Source organism: Lipotes vexillifer, unplaced genomic scaffold (genome assembly GCF_000442215.2).
Source record: "Lipotes vexillifer unplaced genomic scaffold, Lipotes_vexillifer_v1.1 scaffold242, whole genome shotgun sequence".
In the NCBI taxonomy this organism is placed as follows: Eukaryota; Metazoa; Chordata; class Mammalia; order Artiodactyla; family Lipotidae; genus Lipotes; species Lipotes vexillifer.
In genome coordinates, this window is record NW_006771376.1 from 293,439 (window position 1) to 319,062 (window position 25,624).

Genomic DNA, 25,624 nt, shown 5'->3' on the forward strand with positions numbered 1-25,624 from the left:
CCCACATCAGGCTTCCCTACCTGGGGGTCTGGCAACAGGAGGAGGAATTCCTAGAGAATCAGACTTTGAAGCCTAGTGAGAATTGACTGCAGGACTTCGACAGGACTGGGGGAAACAGAGACTCCACTCTCGGAGGGCACACGCAAAGTAGTGTGCGCATCGGGACCCAAAGGAAGGAGCAGTGACCCCAGGGGAGACTGAACCAGACGTACCTGCTAGTGTTGGAGGGTCTTCTGCAGAGGCAGGGGGTGGCTGTGGCTCACCACGGAGACAGGGACACTGGCAGCAGAAGTTCTGGGAAGTACTCCTTGCTGTGAGCCCTCCCAGAGTCTGCCATTAGCCCCACCAAAGAGCCCAGGTAGGCTCCAGTGTTGGGTTGCCTCAGGCCAAACAACCAACAGGGAGGGAACCCAACCCCACCCGTCAAGTGGATTAAAGTTTTACTGAGCTCTGCCCAACAGAGCAACAGTCACCTCTACCCACCACCAGTCCCTCCCATCAAGCCTCTTAGATAGCCTCATCCACCAGAGGGGAGACAGCAGAAGCAAGAAGAACTACAATCCTGCAGCCTGTGGAACAAAAACCACATTCACAGAAAGACAGACAAGATGAAAAGGCAGAGGGCTATGTACCAGATGAAGGAACAAGATAAAACCCCAGAAAAACAACTAAATGAAGTGGAGATAGGCAACCTTCCAGAAAAAGAATTCAGAATAATGACAGTGAAGATGATCCAGGACCTTGGAAAAAGAATGGAGGCAAAGATCGAGAAGATGCAAGAAATGTTTAATGAAAACCTAGAAGAATTAAAGAACAAACAGAGATGAACAATACAATAAGTGAAATGAAAACTACACTAGAAGGAATCAGTAGCAGAATAACTGAGGCAGAAGAACAGATAAGTGACGTGAAAGACAGAATGGTGGAATTCATTGCTGCAGAACAGAATAAAGAAAAAAGAATGAAAAGAACTGAAGACAGCCTAAGAGACCTCTGGGACAACATTAAACACAACAACATTTGCATTATAGGGGTCCCAGAAGGAGAAGGAGAGAGAGAAAGGACCCGAGAAAAAGAGAAAGGACCCGAGAAAATATTTGAAGAGATGATAGTCGAAAACTTCCCTAACATGGTAAAGGAAATAGCCACCCAAGTCCAGGAAGCACAGCAAGTCCCATACAGGATAAACCCAAGGATAAACCCAAGGAGAAACAGGCCAAGACACATAGTAATCAAATTGGCAAAAATTAAAGACAAAGAAAAATTATTGAAAGCAGCAAGGGAAAAACGACAAATAACATACAAGGGAACTCCCATAAGGTTAACAGCTGATTTCTCAGCAGAAACTCTACAAGAAGGGAGTGGCATGATGTATTTAAAGTGATGAAAGGGAAGAACCTACAACCAAGATTACTCTACCTGGCAAGGATCTCATTCAGATTCCATGAAGAAATCAAAAGCTTTACAGACAGGCAAAAGCTAAGAGAATTCAGCACCACCAAACCAGCTCTACAACAAGTGATAAAGAACTTCTCTAAGTGGGAAACACAAGAGAAGAAAAGGACCTACAAAAAAAACCCCAAAACAATTTAAAAATGGTCACAGGAGCATATCAATAATTACCTTAAACGTGAATGGATTAAATGCTCCAACCAAAAGACATAGGCTTGCTGAATGGATACAAAAACAAGACCCATATATATGCTGTCTACAAGAGACCCACTTCAGACCTAGGGACACATACAGACTGAAAGTGAGGGGATGGAAAAAGATATTCCATGAAAATGGAAATCAAAAGAAAGCTGGAGTAGCTACACTCATATCAGATAAAGTAGACTTTAAAATAAAGAATGTTACAAGAGACAAGGAAGGGCACTACATAATGATCAAGGGATCAATCCAAGAAGAAGATATAACAATTATAAATATATATGCACCCAACATAGGAGCACCTCAATACATAAGGCAACTGCTAACATCTCTAAAAGAGGAAATCGACAGTAACACAATAATAGTGGGGGACTTTAACACCTCACTTACACCAATGGACAGATCATCCAAAATGAAAATAAGGAAACAGAAGCTTTAAATGACACAACAGATAAGATAGATTTAATTGATATTTATAGGACATTCCATCCAAAACCAGCAGATTACACTTTCTTCTCAAGTGTGCACGGAACATTCTCCAGGATAGATCACATCTTGGGTCACAAATCAAGACTCAGTAAATTTAAGAAAATTGAAATCATATCAAGCATCTTTTCTGACCACAACACTATGAGATTAGAAATGAATTACAGGGGAAGAAACGTAAAAAACACAAACACATGAAGGCTAAACAATACATTACTAAATAACCAAGATATCACTGAAGAAATCAAACAGGAAATCAAAAAATACCTAGAGACAAATGACAATGAAAACACGACAATTCAAAACCTATGGGATGCAGCAAAACCAGTTCTAAGAGGGAAGTTTATAGCTACACAAGCCTACCTCAAGAAACAAGAAAAATCTCAAATAAATAATCTAACCTTACACCTAAAGGAATTAGAGACAGAAGAACAAACAAAACCCAAAGTTCGCAGAAGGAAAGAAATCATAAAGATCAGAGCAGAAATAAATGACATAGAAACAAAGAAAACAAGAGCAAAGATCAATAAAACTAAAAGCTGGTTCTTTCAGAAGAGAAACAAAATTGATAAACCACTAGCCAGACTCATTGAGAAAAAGAGGGAGAGTACTCAAATCAATAAAATTAGAAATGAAAAAGGAGAAGTTACAACAGACACCGCAGAAATACAGATCATCCTAAGACACTACTACAAGCAACTCTGCCAATAAGATGGACAACCTGGAAGAAATGGTCAAATTCTTAGAAAGGTATAACATTCCAAGACTGAACCAGGAAGAAACAGAAAATATGAACAGACCAATCACAAGTAATGAAATTGAAACTGTGATTAAAAATCTTCCAACAGAAGTCCAGGACCAGATGGCTTCACAGGTGAATTCTATCAAACATTTAGAGAAGAGCTAGCACCCATCTTTCTCAAACTCTTCCAAAAAACTGCAGAGGAAGGAACACTCCCAAACTCATTCTATGAGGCCACCATCACCCTGATACCAAAACCAGACAGATACTACAAAAAAAAATTACAGACCCATATCACTGATGAATAGAGATGCAAAAATCCTCAACAAAATACTAGCAAACAGAATCCAACAACACATTAAAAGGATCATACACCATGATCAAGTGGGATTTATCCCACGGATGCAAGGGTTCTTCAGTATAGGCAAATCAATCAATGTGACACACCATATTAACAAACGTGAAGAATAAAAACCATATGATCATCTCAATAGATGCAGAAAAAGCTTTTGACAAAATTCAACAACAATTTATGATTAAAACTCTCCAGAAAGTGGGCATAGAGGGAAGGTACCTCAACATAATAAAGGCCGTATACAACAAACCCACAGCAAACATCATTCTCAATGGTGAAAAACTGAAAGCATTTCCTCTAAGATCAGCAACGAGACAGGGATGTCCACTCTCACTGCTATTATTCAACATAGTTTTGGAAGTCCTAGCCATGGCAATCAGAGAAGAAAAATAAATAAAAGGAATACAAATTGGAAAAGAAGTAAAACTGTCACTGTTTGCAGATGACATGATACTATACATAGAGAATCCTAAAGATGCCACCAGAAAACTACTAGAGCTAATCAATGAATTTGGTAAAGTTGCAGGATACAAAATTAATGCACAGAAATCTCTTGCATTCCTATACACTAATGATGAAATATCTGAAAGAGAAATTAAGGAAACACTCCCATTTGCCACTGCAACAAAAAGAATAAAATACCTAGGAATAAACCTACCTAGGGAGACAAAAGACCTGTATGCAGAAAACTATAAGACACTGATGAAAGAAATTAAAGATGATACCAACAGATGGAGAGATATACCATGTTCTTGGATTGGAAGAGTTGATATTGTGAAAATGACTATACTACCCAAAGCAATCTACAGATTCAATGCAATCCCTATCAAATTACCAATGGCATATTTTACGGTACTAGAACAAATCATCTTAAAATTTGTATGGAGACACAAAAGACCCAGAATAGCCAAAGCAGTCTTGAAGGGAAAAAACAGAGCTGGAGGAATCAGACTGCCTGACTTCAGACTATACTACAAAGCTACAGTAATCAAGACAACATGGTACTGGCTCAAAAACAGAAACACAGATCACTGGAACAAGACAGAAAGCCCAGAGGTAAACCCACGCACATATGGTCAACTAATCTATGACAAAGGAGGCAAAGATATACAATGGAGAAAAGACAGTCTCTTCAATAAGTGGTGCTGGGAAAACTGGACAGCTACATGTAAAAGAATGAAATTAGAACACTCCCTAACACCATGCACAAAAATAAACTCAAAATGGATTAGAGACCTAAATGTAAGACCAGACACTACAAAACTCTTAGAGGAAAACATAGGAAGAACATTCTTTGACATAAATCACAGCAAGATCTTTTTTGATCCACCTCCTAGAGTAATGGAAGTAAAAACAATAAACAAGTGGGACCTAATGAAACTTCAAAGCTTTTGCACAGCAAAGGAAACTGTAAACAAGACAAAAAGGCAACCCTCAGAATGGGAGAAAATATTCGGAAACGAATCAACGGACAAAGGATTAATCTCCAAAATATATAAACAGCTCATGCAGCTCAATAGTAAAAAAACAAACACCCCAATCCAAAAATGGGCAGAAGACCTAAATAGACATTTCTCCAAAGAAGATATACAGATGGCCAAGAAGCACATGAAAAGCTGCTCAACTATTAGAGAAATGCAAATCAAAACTACAGTGAGGTACCACCTCACACCAGTTAGAATGAGCATCGTCAGAGAATCTACAAACAAATGCTGGAGAGGGTGTGGAGAAAAGGGAACCCTCTTGCACTGTTGGTGGGAATGTAAATTGATACAGCCACTGTATGGAGGTTCCTTAAAAAACTAAAAATAGAGCTACCATATGATCCTCCAGTCCCACTCCTGGGCATATATCTGGAGAAAAACATAGTCCTAAAGGATACATGCACCCCAGTGTTCACTGTAGCACTGTTTACAATAGCCAAGACATGGAAGCAACCTAAATGTCCATCTACAGGGGAATGAATAAAGAAGATGTGGTACATATATACATGAACTATTACTCAGCCATTAAAAAGAATGAAATAATGCCATTTTGCAGCAACATGGACCTAGAAATTGTCATACTGAATGAAGTCAGAGAAAGACAAATATACGATATCGCTTCTCCAATATAAAATAAAAAGTTTAAATAAACATTAGTGACTTCAAAGTTAATGCTGTTTTTTATCTTAAAATCAGTAGTGGATACTCAAGTGATCAATGATGTCATGTATTTTATATTATCTTGTACTTATTCATGTTTGAATAAAAATAAAACGATAAAAAAAAACCCACAATGAGATATCCTCACACCTGTCAGACTGGCTATTATCAAAAAGACAAGATGTGGAGTAAAGAGAACCACTGGTGCACTCTTGGTGGGAATGTAAATTGGTACAACTGCTATGGAAAACAGTACAGAGATTGCTTAGACCAAAGGATTTTAGTATAACAGAGTATAAAAAATTCCTTGCTGTGATTTCAGATTCTACCTTGAAAATAACCTTTAAGAAACTACCACTTGTTGAGTTTTGGTGTCGTATCAAGGAATATCCACAATTACCTGAAAAACCCATTTAAAAAAAAAAAACTTTCCATCTATATATCTGTGTGAAGCCAGATTTTCTTCATATACTTCAACCAGAACAACATGTGTCAGCAGATTGAGTGCAGAGGTGGATAGGAGGAGAGTCCAGCTAGATAGTAAAGAGATTTGCAGTATTATATTTTTGTGTTAGGAAATATAGTTTTCATTAAAATGTTTTTAATATAACATAATGGGTTTATAAGGTTTAAATGAATATTTAAAGTTTTTGTTTTAATTTCTAACAGATAATATCACATGTAACTCAAAACAAAAGCCGTTTTTAGGAGTGTAAAGGAGTCTTGTTATAAAAGTTTGGAAATCTTTATTACAGAATTTCTCCTCGAGGTACACATTCTAGCATTTCTTTGGCATAGTCCCACATGCTGCTAGCATAAGCTACCTCTGCTCCTGGGATGAAATTCTAGTTTCAAGCTGGGTTCTCTTATTTTCTATTTTGATTAATGATTTTCCAAACCTGGCTTTCCATCACTTCATCCTGGAAGTTCCCCTTAAACTCACTGGGCCAAGACAATTCACCTTTACACCAACTTTCTTTTCATAGTTTATCTGGGGCGAACATAGATTTACATTATTTATCATAAAATGTTTTTCTTTAAACAAGTACTGTATGATTTCTTCTTGACTATGTTTAATTTGCCATATCAAATTTTTTTTTTTTTGCGGTATATGGGCCTCTCACTGCTGTGGCCTCTCCCACTGCAGAGCACAGGCTCTGGATGCGCAGTCTCAGCGGCCCTGGCTCATGGGCCCAGCCGCTCCGCGGCATGTGGGATCTTCCCGGACCGGGGCACGAGCCCGTGTCCCCTGCATCGGCAGGCGGACTCTCAACCACTGCGCCACCAGGGAAGCCCTACCATATCAAATTTTGATGTTTTAGAATTCTTCCCCTTCATTTGTTTCTGCATGACTTTTGTTGTGAACATGTCTTAACACTAAAGCTGGGTTTTTTTTTTTTTTTTTTACAAACCCTGGATCTAGTTTAAAACATTTTTGCCTCATCAGCTGCTGCTGTATTCTTTAAGAATCCCCTCTCTACAAATGGGATGGAATGGCTTATTATAAGGTACTTTCGTGCTTATGACAAAACTTTCATGTCTTTTCTTGATTCCATAGTCAAAGTCTTCCTCTGATCTGTAGTTTGGTGTTCTGAGTAGATGAGATGGCACAGTGTTGTGCAAAGACCACAGGCTTTGTAATCAAAACGGATCTAGGTTTGAATCCTAGCCCTATTAGTAGCTACGTGATCTCATACAAGTCACTCATCTGTAAAATGGTGAGGCTGAAATTCTGTCTATAAGCAGCTAGGACAAAACCTGGCAAACACCTAAATAACATGATCCATTATTACTATTACTGCCAGTGCTGTTACCCTTTCAGATCTGCCTTCCCTTGCAAATGAACAAATGAGCATCCTAGTCAGTTATTACTGAGGGTAAGAACTCACTAGTCAGTAGGGCCATGACAAGATGGAGTGTCTGATACTGCAGAGCAGGAGACAAGATAAAGCTACTGGGTTAATTCACCAGCATGCAGGTATTGTGAAGCACTACCTAGAACATTCTAGTCTTCCTAATGCCAAAAACTCCTAAGGCTTGCCCTTAGCTGCTGCTGTGCAAATTTGCTATCATGCTCCCTTTTTCAGAATCCAGTTCAAGAGGTGCAAGCTCTGGCCTATATATTTTCTTTTGTCTAAAACAGTTATTCTCTTCTTTGCAAACAGAGATAATTCCATGTCTTTCTATTTCAAGTTCTTGAGTCACTTCCTGGCTCTTATTTTTTTACTTTTCCTCAGCCTTGTAATTTTGCTAATTGTGGCCTAACCAGGTATTTCTCAACCTGAGGGCTTCTAAGGCAACCCAGCCTACTCAGAGAGGGGGGCAGTTCCTAGGTGAACTCTTTGCTCTGTTAGCACAAGAAGTCCAGCAGAAAGCGGCCAGGGGCTCATTCCTGTGTGCACAGAACCTTCTATCTCTCTGCGCTTGGGCAGAGGACTGTCTAGTCCTTAGGGCCACCCCAGTAGCCTCAGCTGCTTCCATCGCACTTGGCTATAGGTCAGTGTGGATGACATATGAATTTTGGTTGATGTCTTTCCCAGTTGTTTGAAGAACACAGTGTGAGCTGAACTGATCTGTCTCCTAGGAAAACATCAAATATCAGAGCTGGAAGAAACACTAGAGTCTGACTTTTCCAGATTAGGAAACTAAAGAGAGAAATGGGGCTTGCCTAAGGATTCTAGACTCATTAAAGTCCCTTACCTTTTTGCTCATTTTTATTTTAGTATTCTTGACTAGTTTTCTTTTCTTTGTTCTTTCCTTCCTCTCTGTCCTGCCACCCCATTTTTGATGCTTCCAGATATGCATTTCTGCTAATACGCACTAACTAGCAACAGTCAGCTTCCATGTAGAACATTTACTTCTGGCAGTCAGAACATGCTGCTGATAGAGACACCTTCCAGGGAGGATCTTGGATTCTCCCTGAGGGATACCACTAGCTCACAACTGTCTGGAGATTAGCACTAGAAGCACCACATGTATCCAAAACATAACCAGGCCTGCAGACATGTGGCTAGGAAGGAGGAGTGATGGGGCTCTTGGAAAAGTTTGCACTTTTAGGTAGAAGCAGCCCTCAGAGCCTCTTATGCCTCCAGGCCTCCTTCTATACCTTATTCACTCTGCTTGCCTAGAAAACATCCCCTGTGTTCTGCTAGAGAACAAACCCTCCTATAACAGGTTCCTTTGAAGCAGCTTGGACTCTAAAGCATTCCTACCCTTCATGCTTAGCGCACACACCCCTCCTGTACTCCCCTCCACTCTAAGCCTTAAGTCTTATATTTACCTCCATTCCAGCACTTCCTGACTTGCTAAGTTCTTACTGGGCTGTAGGTTCTTGAGGGCTGGACCTCTACCTTGTTCTTTGTGGCTCCCTTCCCTTTATCACCCCAGTGTCTAGTACACAGTAGGCACAAAACATTGTTGAATGAAGATACCTAGGAATATTACTAACAGAAGAACTCATTCCCTCAGAATGTCTAAAATGAGATTTTTTAAACTTTTATTAAAAATGTAAGATTATCTTGCAACTATAGGGTTTTTTTTTCCCCCATTTTCCTTTTTCGCAGTGAACATGTATTACTTGAGTAATAATTTTTAGAAGGTGACAAATCATGATCATCAGAAGCTGGGCAATGTCCACTGCCCTCCAGTACCAGCACATGGTCCTGGGCTGGGCCTCTGAAGACAGAAGTACACCACGGTGTCAGACAAGAAAAAGCACTGCCAACCTATGAGACATGAGGAACAGACAGAAGGAACGTAAGGGCAGCTGCCTCAGATTTAAACTCTGTCTGTACCTCTACTGTGGTAAATCAAGTAACAGCCAAGCTTAAACCAGGACAGACTACACCAACAATGATCTTACCACTTTTACTGATGTTTTCTTTCTTTGAACATGAATGCATGTGTTTCCACTTCTTTAATGGCCTGTTCAGCCATCCGCCTAATTGCATGTAGTTCCACTGCAGTCACACCAGAACCTGGAGCAGCAACAGTGGGTACCAGCTGGCACAGGCACTCCAAGAGGAAGGACCTCAGTGGCCTGGTTAGCTCAGGTAGGGCCTATTTCCATGTTCAGCTTTCATGTCAGGAAAAACAGTGATCCTGAAGAATTTGTATCCCTCTGTTCAATCCATTGTTCTAGAACAGTAACTTAAAGTGTTGCTATAGAAGATGGTAAAGACAGAGACAGGCCATCTCCACCTACCCTTGTTGTAAGATTAAACACGATGACACATACTGAAGAATTATTCTCCTGAGGAAATAAAAGATGAAGAGTGGTCCATAGTGTTAGCCTTTAAATGTGTGAGATAAAGAATTTATTCACCACCTATCCTAGAAAGAGGAATACAGGTAAGAATTTCAATTTAATTTTGGAAATGAAATTTGGAAACTCTTCTAAGATAAAGTATCAATATGAATTTGGAATCATATCAAGATAGTTTCTGTAGGGGCAGATATTAAGTGTGAGGATCTCAGCTAAGGATGTGTGGACACCCGGGAGGATTCAACTCTGTTACCACAGAACTGCTTTCGGACATGCCCTCTCCCCTTGCAGTTTGCTGTCACCACAGACTCCTCCTGAACTATTCATTCAGGCTCAGGGTTCCTGAGGATTGGTCTGCTGGAGCTCCTGAAGATGGTCTCCTCCTCACTGCATTCCCTGCTGTGCTTGACAGCAGGCTCTCAGCCTGTGCTTTCCACAGAATTCTGCATGGAATTCATCAATATTCAAGGATGAATTTCCTCTTTATTAAACTGTGCTAACAGTGGTATAAGAAAGAAAATACAGGTGTTTTCTCCATCTGGCTCACCACTCACTCAAAATAAACGGACAATCACAGGGCAGACGTTATAGTGCCCAGTTTGTAGCCTCATATCTGCACTGGGGTTACAGTGGCTGAGCCACAGAAAAAATTCATGAGCAAGGCAGTCTGTGATGTCCTTATTCAGGAAGTATCAGTTGCTATAAAAGGTGTACCTCAGCCCAGTTTATTTACATCATATAGAAGAACCATATAAAGAAGAAAAAGCACCAGGCTGGGAGCTCAGATATGTTACTTGTTTGCTCTAACCTTCTAGTCAAGTTGTTCTTTGAATATAAGTTTGGTATTGAAAGCAACTCAGCAATATAGGTAAAATTTAACTTTATATCTTATTACCTATAATACCGTTTCATCTACACAAATATATATACAAGGATGTTTTTCAGTGTTTTTTATAGTAAAACTGGAAACGTAATTATTCACTAATAGGATACTGAGTGGTTAAAGAGTGCTATAACTATAGGCGGGATAAAAATGTAGTCATTAAAAGTGATGTCTATATCTATTGACATGGAAAGATATTCATAGTACATTGTTTTTTAAAAGGCTACAAAATAGCATGCATGATTTCTGTAGTAAAAACACACAACATAAGTTTGGAAGGAGATACACTAACATGTAACAGTGGCTCTCACTGGAGAACAGGGCTCCATTTTACTTTCATTTTCTTCTTTCTACCTTTTAGATACAGTCTGGTTCGAATTTAGAAAAGTCAATTTCTATTACAGGTAGTTCCTAGAGAAATGTCAGTTGTATACATATATACCAAACCATGCCATCCATGGAAAGGGTAGAAAACCACCTACCTAAGTAGAATTAACATGAGGAGAGAATAAGAAGGCTGAGTCAAAGGCCCAGACGTAATTGAACCACGTACAGAGCTGGAGCCATCTTCGTCACGTGGGGCTGTGGATCCAATGTCGCCTTATCTTCCAAATAGCCAAGCTCAGTCAGACTTTTATTTGAACTCTCCTAATATTTAAATATTGGCAGCTTAGTCAAATGGTGTTAAAATACAAGTTACCAAAGAAGGCATACAAATGGCAAACAGCATGTGAAAAACACACATATGACGTTCTGGAAAAGGCAAAACTATAAGGTATGGAAAACAGATCATGGTTGCCAAGGGTTGAGGGTCTGACAAGAGCAGGTAGCATGAGGGACTTCCTGGGGGGGGGGGGGGAAATGTTCTGTCTTGATTGTGGGGATGGATATTGTGGTGAGGTGATGGATCCTCTACTTGTCAAGCCTCACGGACAGGACCAGAAAAAGCGAGATAATTGTGTCCTTGGGATGGTCAGGTTTGTGACCTCTCTGTATTACATTCAGAACCCAGTTTCCATATGATGAACTGCTCACACCCATTCTTCCACCTATAAGGTGGGAAGGATGAACTAAGTTAGTGGCGTCCATTCATCAACACGCTTTATCAGTCCACAAACTTATCAGCACCATACTCTTCACTGAAGCAGGATCTTAACTTTGCAAATCGGTTCATTAATATACTTGAAATACCTAAGGATACAAGTTTATCTCACTTTGTATATGAAACATTATGTAAAGGAACTCTGCAAAGCTAATTAACACTAATTTTTGTGTCTATTTCCCAAACCTTTCCTTAAGGCAAAGTTTTCTGTGTTCTATTATTCAGGCTGTTGCTTTCTCCTGTAATCTCTAATAAACTACTCTTCTGGAATCCCCACAGTCTCTCCTGGCATCAGAGGAGCTGCCCGTGGTCTATGAACAATCTGCATGGAACACAGAAGAGTTAGGCCCCTTTCTACGCTTGTGCCTCATGGATCAGAATTTCCCAGCATTTGTGGAAGAGGTGGAAAAGGAACTAAAAAAGCTGACAGAGCTGAGCAATTAACATTCTATATACATACAGAACTGAGGAACTTGAGTGCAATGGAAAAAATGCTTCCTCCTAAGATTAGAGAAGATACTAGAATAAAGAGTATTATTCCAACACCTTTTATCAGTTTTATTTTTAAAAACAGGTGAATCCACTTTTTTATACATCATTGCACTTCAACAATTACACAGAACACAAGTACATGCATCTACCATTACGCACCGTGTGAGAACCCTGCCGGGTGTGAAAATCTACACTCAATCAATGAAAAAATACAGTGTCAACCTCAAAGTATAACTAGTTGCATAGAATACCATGCTGTAACATTTCAAGGTCATTGAAAACAAAAGGTAAATTATAAAAGTTTGCCTTAATTGAATGTACAATCAGGTTCAACACATCAGTGCAAAAGGATTTAAGAATTTACATGATTTAACAAAAGAAAAAATAATCACTTAAAAAGCAATCATACATATATACTGCAGTTCATTACATCCATTCAGGACTGTTCCAGCTTCTTATCAAAGTCATAGGTTAAGCCCTTAAAATTATAGATTTCAGTTTATATTACTCATCTTTATGTACCAGAACTGAACAGTTTCCTCATCTGACAACATACAGTAAGGAATGAGTATCAGCAGCTTAAAAATGAAACAAGCATTTATTTTATTTTGGATTTCTCCCACCCCCAAAAATATAAATATATATATATATATTTATATACTGTATATATCTGTAGGTTTTGCTGTACTTACAAAAATGTGTCACTAGATGGCAGCAGTGCATTTTAGAGCTTTGCCAATTTAACAGCTGCATTAAGTAAAAAACGGTGCATGCATGATCTGATCCTCAGAGGACCTTTTTACTTCTATTTAAATATTCTACCAAAGGGGGGAAAAAAAAGCAACATTCATAGCACATCAAGCCCAAAATAGTTTACACCTTCTACACTGAAGCATTGTTTAAAATGTACCTGGCTAGGTCACCCTTACAGGAGAGGCTAAATAAGGCATGCTTTAGACAGTCATCATGGTGCTGCTCACTTGAAAGGGAAAGAACCAAAGAGGTACAAGCAGAAAATTTAGCAGGTCATGTTGCCACCAGTTTCAGGAACCTAAGGATCTGTGAAGGAAGAGTATTTAGAAATTAAAAGAAAATATGCACTATTACTTAAGACTACACCAAGTGCCTATAAAACAAAGCTTTGGTTCAAACAGCATGCTCAGGGATGCAGTGTGGAATTCTGATCTCCATGTGCCTAACCGGAAGGTACTCCAGCCCAGCTGTGCCTGGCCACCATTCTTGCCTTGCCCTCAGAAGCAAAGTGGGACCCACTGGCCTCTGAGAATAATCCACCTAAGAAGGTGACAATTTCATTTTTACCTCTTTTTAAAGAGGTAAGTAAAGTGGTAAAGTGATGTTTTGAAACATCATACATACTCTGAAAAGCATTTATGTAAATAAGTGAAAGAGCTCAGCTGAAAATCTTCCTTTCCAGCTGCTACACTGGACAACTTGTTCCACCAGTATTGGCTGCTCTTGAAATCAACTAAAAGATCTCGCAACATAACACCAACTATTGAAGAATTTTTAATAAGGTCAACAGAGGCACATTCATTTGAATACAATTTTTAAAAATTTCTAAAGAAGGCCATACTTACATTACAAGTAGTACTTAATTTGTGTTTCTCTGGCGCAAGTTTTTATCTTTGTGATTGTTGGTAGAGTTGGTTTTCCTTTGGAGGAAAAATTGCATTTACAAGAGTTAAACTCAAGGTCAGTAGCAACTTTTGAAAGTATAACACACAGAAATACAGGGAGTCTTCCACTTACTGCCATCCCTGGTATAGTAAGAAGTCTTATTGCACAATATTAATACACAATTAATATTCCTGTGTAAAGTGCCTACATACCTTAAATTAATAGATCCTTTTGACTCCCAAGGCAGACAATATACCGGTAACTTTCCCTTTGATTTGTAAACTATAATTACTATAAAGGTGAAATAGTAGTTTTTTCTCTACTCAACACCTGTCTCTTCTCAAATGATAAAAGATACTCAATTATATACAGGCAGTGCTGTGCCCTCTGGCACTTAATAATTTGGGCACTGTTTGCCTGCCTCTGACTTAGTCCCCAACTCTAGGAGGTTCTGCTATCTTGGATTGATTCAAAATTTGCAGTTTTGTCTCTTGAATATACACAATTTAATGAAGCCAGGCAGTTTATCCATGCTCTAGTCGAGCTTGAAATTAACTTTAACAAAACCTGAAGTCTCAGATATACTGGTGATTTCCCCCACATTATCAATTTAAACATATGGGGTGTGCAAAATTTTAAACATTTTTTTTGCATGGTATTCCACTTTGTATTGCTACTAAAAAAACTGTACGGCCTGTCCTGGGAATCAAATGGCAATCAGTCAACTCCATGTCTGGCTAAGAAGTCTACACTGCAACACTGTTTCCACTCACTGTCTTCCCCTACAATCTTAGCTAGCCCTTTGATTAAACGGCAAATACATAATAACCCAACCAGAAACTACTGAATCAATGTCGAATAAACTACTTACATTGGCCCAGCTGGTTCATCGTCTACACAGGTGTTCAGTTTTTAATAATCCATTGAGAGAGGAAGAAGGGAGAAAATTGTGAGACTCTGCATAAGGATTAACAGAACAGCAAATGGCAAGTGGCAAACATGGCTATTCATAGCATTTATTCAAGGCCATTCCATCTGGAGGTGCAAAACACTCATGGAGTTATTATTTCTAGATTCAGGTTTTTAATGGCAGGTATGTTGTTTCAATGGTTTTAGTTAACACTTTGAATGCTTGTCATGAAAAACTGCAACTGTAGCGGACAGATAGGCTGCAATATCATTATACTCATCTTGTCCCCAAGTTCCAGTGGTTCACTCTTAAATAGATGAGAAGACAAACCAACATTTCAGTTGTAAAATCCTGCTGTTTGTTTTCTTGTGGTGAATGCATGTATAGTTTTGGCTCAATCCTGCAATGTAGATGGATGTGTATATTCTATATGTTTACACACATCCTCACTTCCCCAAAGGACACTGTTCTTGCTGTTTTGTTATCTTTAGGAGAGTCTTTCGTCTGGAGAATGAGACAGAGGAAGCCACAATGGTTCAACCTAATACTGGGTCAGGCAGGCTAGGCTATGCCAGCAACAAGTGTAGGTGTAGACCAGAGGATGTTCTGTGACAGACCAGGGAAAGCTGAATGGTGCTGACATCCCTCTAGAAAAGACTTCAGATAGAAAAACTGGCGCACTCTTGTGCCTTGGCCAAAACCAGAACCCAAACCCAAGATGAGCCATGAGTTATCTTTTTTCTTTTTAATCGAAAAGCTTACATTATCTGAGTTTAGGTGCCTTCTTAAATTGGTATTTTCTGATTCTGATTTGTAAGTTTTTCCTTCCTGTTTCAACTAAGGGCAACTTGGTCCCCTTTAACCAGGGATATGTGTGTGTGTGTGTATGTGTGTGTGTGTGTGTCTGTACACACACACACACAAATTTTTTTTTTTAAGGCCCACAAAGGTAGGGGAAACAAGTTAAGTGCTCTTAGTTTCTTTTTATTTTACAAACGTCAGGTAGACTAAATGAGTCAGAACTGAAGGCTTCTAGAAAAACTCTCAGCAGGATTCCACAAGGGGGCTTGGTGCACATGAAGCAGTTATGGAGATTACAGTCTCAGTGTAGGCATCTGCAGGAGCACACATCAGGAGTAATGTCTGTCAGAGGGAGACATTGCTCCACCTGTTCCTTTGAGGCAACGGAGAGGCAAAGCCACCGCCAGCACACACAGTGACTGGAGCAAGAAAAGATTTCAAAAAAAAAGAAAAAAAACAAAACAAAACAGAAACAAAACTAACCACAAACCAGTGACTTAGCCAGAACAATAGGCTAGCAACACACCAGTGTCCACAGGATTCTACTACTAACAATAGTACAGTATCGAACAGTACAGAGGACAAACTTAAGACTCAGACACCCAAGACATCTGTGTGCTGTGTATACAGTGGAGATATACAAAGACGTACCAGGTACTGAGACCCACGAGCCCAGCCTAGATCCTCCCTCACCACAACACCCTAACGCTCTCAGCATCCTGGCCAAGCCAGCTCAGCTACATGCTAGGAACTAAGCACTTCTGGGACTTACAGGAAAGGACACAGGAGCAAACTTAGAATATTTTTAGTGCTCTGGCTGTGCACCCGAAAACACAAAATTCTAAAGCAAGATAGCTGATTCAAGAATATCACCAATCTACTCCCAATTTTAAGAGAAAAAAAGAGGAGAGGGAATCGCGATAGCCAAGCTAATCTTTTCAAAGCGTGACACTTCAGCACTAACCCAAGCACTTCACACCATGAGCTTTTCTTTCTTCAGTAATTGGGATATATGTACGCCCTGGTGTCTGACTAATAACGTCATTTTCCAGCCCAACAAGGCGATAATGTGCAAAGGGCTGCATGAGAGGTTTTAGCAACAGTGGCTCTGGTGTAGCTGCCATGCCTGCAAGTGGGAGCAGTTGCTGTTCACACTTGTGCCTACGTCTCACGAGCCCCTTCATCTCTCTCCCCAAATCCACTTCCACATTTATAAGGAACAAAGAGCCTCAAGTCTCCCACTTTCCTGGACTGAATCACTATCTGCAGCACCACTCTCCCTTTACAGGTCAAACAAAAAAAACAACTTGACCTCTAACAAGGAAATCAGGAGAGAGGGAAAGAACAGAACTACAGATAAAAGGTAAGAAAATGAAAGTAAATGAGGATTAAACAGCAAACTGAAATCCAAATTAGTTGTGAAAGTGAATGAAGTAAACTTGAAGAAAAGTGTTAACATTATGAACTGTGCATCGTATAGACTGAAGCGGAGATTAAACAAACTCCAAAAGCATGCATATCGCTCACTTACCACCATGTTTTAAGGGTTTGATGCAATTGAGGGGGGAAAAAAAAGAAGTCATAGTAACCGACAAATATCAACATACCCCCAAACCCTCAGGGCAAAAGACAGCCGCTTAAACAATGACTGTTCTCTCCAGCTGGGTATTACTCACAGCCACTGACTAGGTGAGAGGAAGAGGGCTGGGGGAGAGTGGAAACAAGATGCTTCTGGAATCCATCTTATGAGTGAAGTTCCTGGTGGACCTGTTGCACACACTGATTCATTCAGCTGAATGTTGTCTTCCCAACCGAATGCACTTAGAGCACTCATTCCCCTACATCGCCTCAGAATCTGGAAGGGTGCTCAGCAATGCCTAGTAAATAACAGATTACCTGATACAATACCATCTCCAAAAAGATGGCTTTAATGTCAAAGTAAGTTGACTGTCTGGTCAAAGCTGCTTTTTCACTGCTTTCATCTCACTGAGGATGAGGTTTTATGGTTTCTAAACCCACTTAAATTTTGCCTGATCTCAGCAGAGTAGCATTAAACCCAAAAGAGAGTAACAATTATTTTCAATTTCCTTCCTTATTCAGTCCTATTGTATTTTCTTCGTAAGGTAGCTTGTTACTGACCCAGATGACCCCTGGTTAAGAGACAACACGTGTGTTTCACATATCATTTTTAAAAGTCACATTCCTTTTCCAACATTCCTGTCCTCTTGTAAAGCTTCATATGCTACCAATGTTTTGACCATTTAACTGATTTTGGAACATTAGACTAGCTCTTAATTCTAAAGTGTTAAAAAGAGTTTGGATACATCACAGCCACTAAAAATGGTTCCCACAAAACCTCAATTATCTTTTACACCAGTAACTTGAAGAGTGCCTATACTTGCTTATAAAATTATCTCCCTAACGTGATCATGGAAAACTTTTTGATGCCAGCACTTCTCTGAAATCAGCTTCTACTGTTTTCAATCAAGGTCAGTAAAATGTGCAGCAGAACTGAAGGCCCCAGCAACTAAGCAGGTTCACTCCCGAGGCACACTAATCTCTCTCTGGGTTCAGTCAGCAGGGAACCAACACACAAGGTGAGCTCCAAACATATGTCCAGCTGTAAGGTGGATGGAAGGCTAGAGGGATGCTAGTTGTATCTAGTCTTTTTAGAGAATTATCATTTAACATTTTCAGAGAATGTAGTCAGGAGGTGAGTAAACTGAAAAAACAAAGCCCTTACTTGGCTCCACAATTCACCTGTTACTTGAAGGTTAAAGGTGATATGCAGATAATCTACCTACAAGACAACCCACTGGGGCACCGGATCCTCAAAGACACCGTTAACAGTGACTGAAAGGGATTTAGATGTAAGTTTCACTTACAAAATGTCCTGAGTATACTCCAGTAGACAAAAAGTCATGGGCCTTTTTTTTCCCCTCTGGAAGCAGCTAAACCTTAACTGTAAGTATTTTCTATGTGAGAAATCTAAAGCAATACTTGCTCTTCTAGTGAAACATACTCAGGCTAAACTATGTAAGTTTAAATTTGTGTGTTTTTATACTTTTGTGTTGTTCCCTTAGTGCTTTTCTAGTACAGCACCGAGTTACCAAAAACTCACAGATTGCCCAAATATGAATACCACGAGTTTTATATGAACTTTTTTCATATAAAAAAAGGTCCAGTGAGTCAGAAATAAATCACTGCTATATCTTGATAATAGTGTATTCATTTGGCAGAGAAAAAGCATGTCGGGCTTATTTTTTTAAAAAAATCAATTTTCACAATGGTATAAATAAGTCAACACAGAATTACGAACGGTTGTCTGACAGGTAAAAATTCATCACCTCTAAAACTCCAAATATGTATCAGGTATAAGGTACCTCCTCATTCATTCCAAAAAGGAGTGTATGCATATATCTATATGTAAATTTGAAGAAGGGCATATGGGAGGAAAGCATATGAAGTGAGTTTGCTCTTGTGAATTGCACAGGAGTTGAGGGGAAACTGGCTAAAGAAGAAAAAGACACTGCATAAGGAAAACTCATGCAGGAACAATCAAATTTTCAAAAAAATTACTTCCAGGAGAGAAGAAAAAAGGGGAGGGCAGGACTAGGGAGGAGTCTGAGAAAAAGAGGCAGAAAGACAAAGAAGAAAACTATGGGATGGAAATGCTCAAGCAAGGGCATGTGATAGAGAATGGAGCCTGGACAGTGCTGGCTGTCAGGAGGGGAACGGAGAGAAGGCAAACATTGCAATAATTCCAGCATCCCAGATTTTTCGCCCCAATTCAATAACAACAACAAAGTAAAAGCTGCTTGCATTACAGTATTCTTCTAAGACAGTAGAGCAAGAAGGTTTTACTTTGCACTTACCCTGCAGTCATCTCTTTTACATAGGATTCATTCACTGCCTATAATAATTTATCTTAAAAGAGGTATTTTCCCTCCAGGAAGCTGTTCAGATTTGCTGGCCACAGGTGTCTTGTATAACAAACTCGTCCCCATTTGTGTTCAACAGCCATGGAGCTCTTAAAAAAAAAGATAGCCGCTTTCCCTGGGCAGGTGCCTGCACTTGTCAGATAGAACCAATACTAACCATTCCTCAAATCTAACCTGACTGTCTCTTCCACATATGCTGGGATAGCAACCTGGTAAGTGAAACGGCTTCCTGCAAGGACAACAGGAACCTCTGACAGGGACAGGCTAAGCCAATGTGTCACTCTGCCAAGAGAGGGGCAGCCAACCTTGTATTAAAGTAAAAAGTCAGGTTTTAAAGCCCATTTTTACCTTTTCCTACTGACTTTTTACATCTCAATCTTTCCAAAGGGAAAGCTGAGAAAGGCAATATTTAGCAAAGCAAAAGCATTCAACCCTTTTCAGGAGTGAGGCATAGCTGCTCCTAATAAGCCAACGCTGAAAACACACTGACAGGCAACTCTCCCCCTCTGCTCTCGGATCTAGACATAGGTACTCTGCCTTGGAAGTCCTAATTTGCAACAAGAAAGAGAAATTTAGAGAGAAAAGCATTATGCATATATGAAAATCCTAAGAAAGCACTTTTGCTTCATAGAATAGCAGTTCTGTGGACCCAGAAGAAAGTAAAAATCCCAGGACACTCCTATGTTGCAGGGCACAAGCCCACGTATTTACAAAGGCCCATCTGCTTCCAGCTGACGTCCATCCCATTCCTCCATCTAGTTCACTGGTGAATGTACATTTGGATGGAAGTCCACCAGGTCTCCCCACATACATCACTAGTGTCACCAAATAACCTTTTCACCAGCCTCACTACAATACTCGCTCTACCTAGTGCAGGCGGAGAGACTTAGGAGCTGCTGAGAAGAAAGGAAAAGAAGGGGAGGTGGCTGCTGCTCTCAAACATGTCCTTCCAGAGACTCTGGAGCCACTGGCATGCCTTCAGGGCTGCGCTCTTCCTGAGGGAGCACCAGACCTCCCTTAGCATTCTCCGCTGACACACATGACTGGCATGGGTCCTGGCCAGCCACAGGGACACAGACAGCTCTCTGGGGCAGGGTACAGCACCACAGTGCACAAGCACAGGCCCAGAACAGTCAGACTAGAGTTGGCATCCTCCCCATCACCCAAGGCACTGAGTTTAGGTGCACACCCTTCCAGTCCAATCAGTGACAGGCAAGTGGTGGTGATGGTTGGCTGGCCAATTAATTTGTTTTCGCTGATGCTATTATAGGGTAAGAGGATGGGGCTGGGGAGCTAGTGAGGAATCTGAAGTACTACTGGTGCAAGTCTCCATCAGTAGTCCCCCCCATTATAATCACAGGGTTAGAAATAGAACATCCATAACAAAAAACCATAACTTCCAGGACCTTTTCTGACTCTAAGCATGTCTAACCATCTAAGATTCTTATTCTTTCCAATGCCTAACAATTGGCTTTGGTTCTGCTGCTATTATCCACTCCCTTCTCGGACCCTGGGCCAGCTTGAGGGTGCCACTTCAGGCAGGGACTCCAGGTGTTACTGCTTAGCTATCTGTCTTAAACTGGGGGTGGTAATGCATCAGATGCTCTCCACCATTCTTGTCTGTGAGACAGACAAAAAAGCCAAATGGCAGGGGCCTGCTTCACCACAAACCTTGAAAACCTTCTGAAGGGACCAACCAAGGGAACCAAAAAGTGGCTTGTTCCAATGGCTTTTCCCAATAACAGTCTGACTGGACTAGGGCAGTTACCTACAGGGGCTATACCAGGCAACCATGTGACAACCAATTAGATACCTTAAATCTGCCTGAAAGGCCAGGTGGCCTGCGATCTTGGGGTGGCTTCTAGGCTTGACTTGGATTCTCCTCAAGCTCAATCTGCCTGATGATCTGTATTGAAGGAGGACAGAGCTGAACAAAGAGACTGACAACTGCCCATTCCCCACAAGGGGCCTGAAGGGCAGATGGGACTGGGGTTGGAGAACACCCACATGGAGGAACAGAGCTAATAATTATAGCTCAAGGTGGCTAATCTTAGGGGTAGGGGGTGAGGAACCAGTATAAGAATTTTTCCTTCTCTCCTTTTGGGACTGAATCCCAACATTCTTATAGTCCTCTTTGGGTGCTTGGAAACCACCCCACGGCTCGGAAACCAGCCCCAACAGTACAGCTATTTTGTAGGGATGTTCTTACCGTCAGGAACTTCATCTGGCCTCTTCCTCTTTTCATACACAACAATGATCACCACAAGGATGATGATTTCCGCCAGAATTCCCAGGAAGGGCCAGAGTGGGGCCAGGTGGCTTCGTACCCTGAGGATGGTGACAACGGAGGCAGAGCCAATGGAGTTGGTAGCATTACATTCATACTCGCCAGGATCTTCTGTGATCTGCAGGTTTGTGATGCTCAGCTCAGTGTAATTTTCCCTGTTGATGATGATGAAGCGGCCAGAGGTATTGACAATCTCCTGCTCAGAAGCAGATAAAGTGATAACACACAAAGATCAGAGTAGGTGAATTAGTGCCCAATACAGGGCAACACTAACATCCTTAGCAAGACACTGGACGGGATCAGGGAGCAGTGTCTAGTACCATCTTTGTCCAAGGGACTTTGAGTACTTTATCACTGACTGCCCTTCAATCTCAACAACCAGTCAACAATCTTCTAGCAGAGCCAGGGTAAAAGTCTCCCCTGCTGTTGGTCCTCTGGACTTCTCCAACTTGTATGAAGTGAAGGGAGGTCCTACCCTGTAGACCCAGAAAAGACCAACTCAATTCAGAAGATGCTGCTCCAAACACCAGGTAAGAAACCGTAACCAGGCAGAGGATGGAGAAGGGGTGTGAGCTCCATGGTCAGGCATGTATCTGGTAGCATCAGGCCTATCTGATGCCTTCAGAGTCAGCATATCTACTTCACGCTTGGTGAATTCTGCAAAGTCTCCTTAAACTTCCTCTAGAAACAATGCTAAGAACTTGCTCCTAGTCAGACTGGGGGAAATTCGTAACTTCCACTTCCTTTCAGAATAACAGGGTTAAAGGAAAGTTTATTCAATCAGTCAACAGATATTTACAGTAGCATGTTACATGTTTTATATCCTACCTAAGGGGAAGGTGCGATAGAAATGGAAAAGCATGACACAAAAATGAACATGGAGATTGACCTCAAGAGGGAACCAGACCCCCAAAGGGATGGTTAAAGGAATGTGTAAGAAGCCCCAACAGAGGGTATGTATAGAGTCACATTGTACTGAGGGAGTGGACACTGCTGGAAAGAGTCAGGGAAAGTTGGAGAAAAGCTAACATTTGAACTAGGCTGTGGGGGAGGAGAGCTGCTCAAGCAAGACAGGAGTGCTCCAGGCACGTGTGGGAAGGCAGAGGTGAGAGTATGACCAGGGGTTTGGGTGGAGCTGGGACAGGTTTGCAGCACTGATCTCATGGGCTACTAGCAGGGGAAAAATCTGACTCATGTGTCAGTTCTTATGCAGCAACTAAAGGATAATCAGAAATAGTAGAGAGGAAAGGCAAAGATAATCCCCAGAATGATGTCTAGCTATAGCATAAATCATGTCTATGTTTGAGTGTGGGTATGACTGGAATGGGAAACTCACAGCCTTCAAAATTAGTTATTCTGTGAAGCTTCAACCCTAGGCCCTGAAAAGCTGCCAACTTCTCTAACTCCTGCTCTACTCACTCACTAATTCCATGTTTTTCACTTATGACCTGAGGTGATTAGTGAGTGTGACCTTTGGTCCACAAGCCTTCAAAGGGTATTTTAAAAATACCGTCATATGCAAGAAACTTCAGTGGTTTTGCCACTAATTTACCTTGGTTAATATGTAACCTTCCCAAAGAAGCTGGATTAAATGATCTCTAGGGTCCCTTCTGATTCTGAAGACTGGCAGTCAAAGAAGATGCCTGAAAAGTAGCCTGCTAGGCATACAAAGCCTGGGGAGGAATGTATGACAGCCCCTCTGATAGAATAGGAGACTGGTCAAGCATTAATCAGAGAGAAAGTGAGAGTCGAAAGTTTTGACTCTCCCATACCATCAAGAATCATCCCACAGATTGGAAAAGATGTTTTCTTTGACCTTTTCTGGAGCAGATATTGTCAGATTTCCAATGTCTAAGGCTGCCCAAGGGCCTCCTTAGACTGTCTCAATTCCTAATCAGTATTTCATGTGTTCCAGGAATATACTATTAATTGCTCTCACTGCCTTGCCTTCCCCAAAAAACAAGAAAAGTATGTTAAGACCACTTTATGAGCAGTATTTTCTTTAGGATAAATGTACTAGAATAATAGTAAAATTTTAAGATTGGGGTTAGCTCTTCTTGGTGTCTTATCTTGAAGGTAAACAGCCAAATCCTTTACCAGACAGACAGCTTTAACAAATCACATATAGGGGTTCCATGCTGGTCAGAGACTGCCAATGACTTCCAGATTCATGATGTAACCACCAAGACTCTATAAAGGGTGACCCAAGCCATGGCAGCCAGTATGGCAGGTTGCAGAAACTAGTCCAGATGTCTAGAACTCCCCAGGAGAAACTCCAGCAACCACAGAGACCCACGTATAGAGAACCAGGGCTGCCTCGTACTCACCATGGGCATACCGTTCTCCTTCTTGCGCCAGATCCACTCTGGGTGGGGGTAGCCAACTGACTTGCAGTACATCATGGCATCCTGCCCTTCATTCTTGTTCTCACTCCGTTTATGGCCAGTGATGTCAGGAGCAGCTTGAGAAAGAGGGTTGAATACAGTTACCCTGGGAGCAATCACATATAGGGGTTCCATGCTGGTCAGAGACTGCCAATGACTTCCAGATTCATGATGTAACCACCAAGACTCTATAAAGGGTGACCCAAGCCATGGCAGCCAGTATGGCAGGTTGCAGAAACTAGTCCAGATGTCTAGAACTCCCCAGGAGAAACTCCAGCAACCACAGAGACCCACGTATAGAGAACCAGGGCTGCCTCGTACTCACCATGGGCATACCGTTCTCCTTCTTGCGCCAGATCCACTCTGGGTGGGGGTAGCCAACTGACTTGCAGTACATCATGGCATCCTGCCCTTCATTCTTGTTCTCACTCCGTTTATGGCCAGTGATGTCAGGAGCAGCTTGAGAAAGAGTGTTGAATACAGTTACCATGGGAGCCTATGCTGAACAGGATACAAAAGGCCCCAACTATTGGCTCAGAGCCCTGCTTCTCCTTAGACCCACCCTCATATTCAGCTTTGATAACATGCATTTCAGGTCAGAACAGAGCAATGGAACCAATCCCTTGCCCTAACCTCCCACCCACCAAAGCAGACACCAGGATTACTATATGTGAAGTTCTACTAATAATACAGGTGGTTCTCCAACCGACTGGAAGAGAGCACAGGTGCAACTGCATAAATTAAGCCATCCTTTAAAGAAAATGCAAACAGAAGCTATTACCTTCTCTACCAGTCATGGTTTTTTCTTAAATACACCTATGTTAGCAATAATTATGTATTATATCAAATGCCATATATTCCCTTAAGGAAATGAGAGATCCCTGAGATCAAACACCTAAAATCAAGTCCTACTGCAAGGTATATAAAAACAATGAATGCTTGGAGAAGCTACGTGATGAATATCAATGGCCAAGCCTCTCCCAGGAAAGAGGGAATGAAGCAAACTGGTTTTCACAAGGGAAGAAAGAAATGAACAGGAAATTCAACCAGTGTCCCAAGAGATTTTATTAACGGCTTAAGAATCTGATTTATACACCTGATTTGCAGTTATCTCAATGAACCCAATCTTAGGGGAATTTCTAGACATGTCAGAAGCTGCTGATTTTCTCTGCTTTTAGGGATAACTTAGAAAGAAATAAACAGCACCTGTGGTTTAAATATTAGATAAGTTTCAAGGATCCAATTAGCCTGAGATAGGGGCTAATTCTTTGAATTTGGCCTTCTTTGATCTTAACTGTATTTTCCACCTTACTGCATCAGTTATACTACTCCAAAAGCAATAAAACTCAAAGTAGGCCAGACGTCACTTTGCTGGTGAACATGGGAAGGAGAATCAATAGGCCTGGTCCAAATTCCAGTTTTGCTGGTTATTTAATTATTCTGTGCTTGAACTCTATACCCCATTATCAAATGGAGTTATTTCTAGCTGCTGCCTATATCCAGTGTCTTGCTTAGATAGATGTCAAAATATTCATTTTGAGACTG

The 25,624-nt window shown here is 40.9% G+C and overlaps 2 protein-coding genes across 5 annotated transcripts in view; one reads left to right on the plus strand and one right to left on the minus strand.

The window, feature by feature from the left end:
* REC114 (REC114 meiotic recombination protein) overlaps positions 1-12,070 on the plus strand; it is a 102,876-nt gene extending 90,806 nt beyond the window's left edge. The window contains exons 5-6 of the mRNA XM_007446713.1: positions 9,343-9,429; positions 11,906-12,070. Of these exons, the coding sequence (XP_007446775.1) occupies positions 9,343-9,429; positions 11,906-12,070 (252 nt within the window). The remainder of the gene's footprint in view (positions 1-9,342; positions 9,430-11,905) is intronic.
* An 88-nt stretch (positions 12,071-12,158) lies between these two features.
* The window catches only part of NPTN (neuroplastin), a 56,003-nt gene continuing 42,537 nt past the window's right edge, over positions 12,159-25,624 (minus strand). Inside the window, exons 5-9 of one of the 4 annotated variants that reach the window (XM_007446645.1) lie at positions 24,405-24,538; positions 21,618-21,891; positions 14,628-14,637; positions 13,717-13,791; positions 12,159-13,177 (exon numbers count right to left, since the gene is read on the minus strand). In XM_007446645.1, the coding sequence (XP_007446707.1) occupies positions 13,731-13,791; positions 14,628-14,637; positions 21,618-21,891; positions 24,405-24,538 (479 nt within the window). In that variant the 3' untranslated portion in view covers positions 12,159-13,177; positions 13,717-13,730. Of the gene's footprint in view, positions 13,178-13,716; positions 13,792-14,627; positions 14,650-21,617; positions 21,892-24,404; positions 24,539-25,624 lie in introns of all 4 variants that reach the window. The other 3 variants (XM_007446644.1, XM_007446647.1, XM_007446646.1) reach the window with 3 other exon arrangements.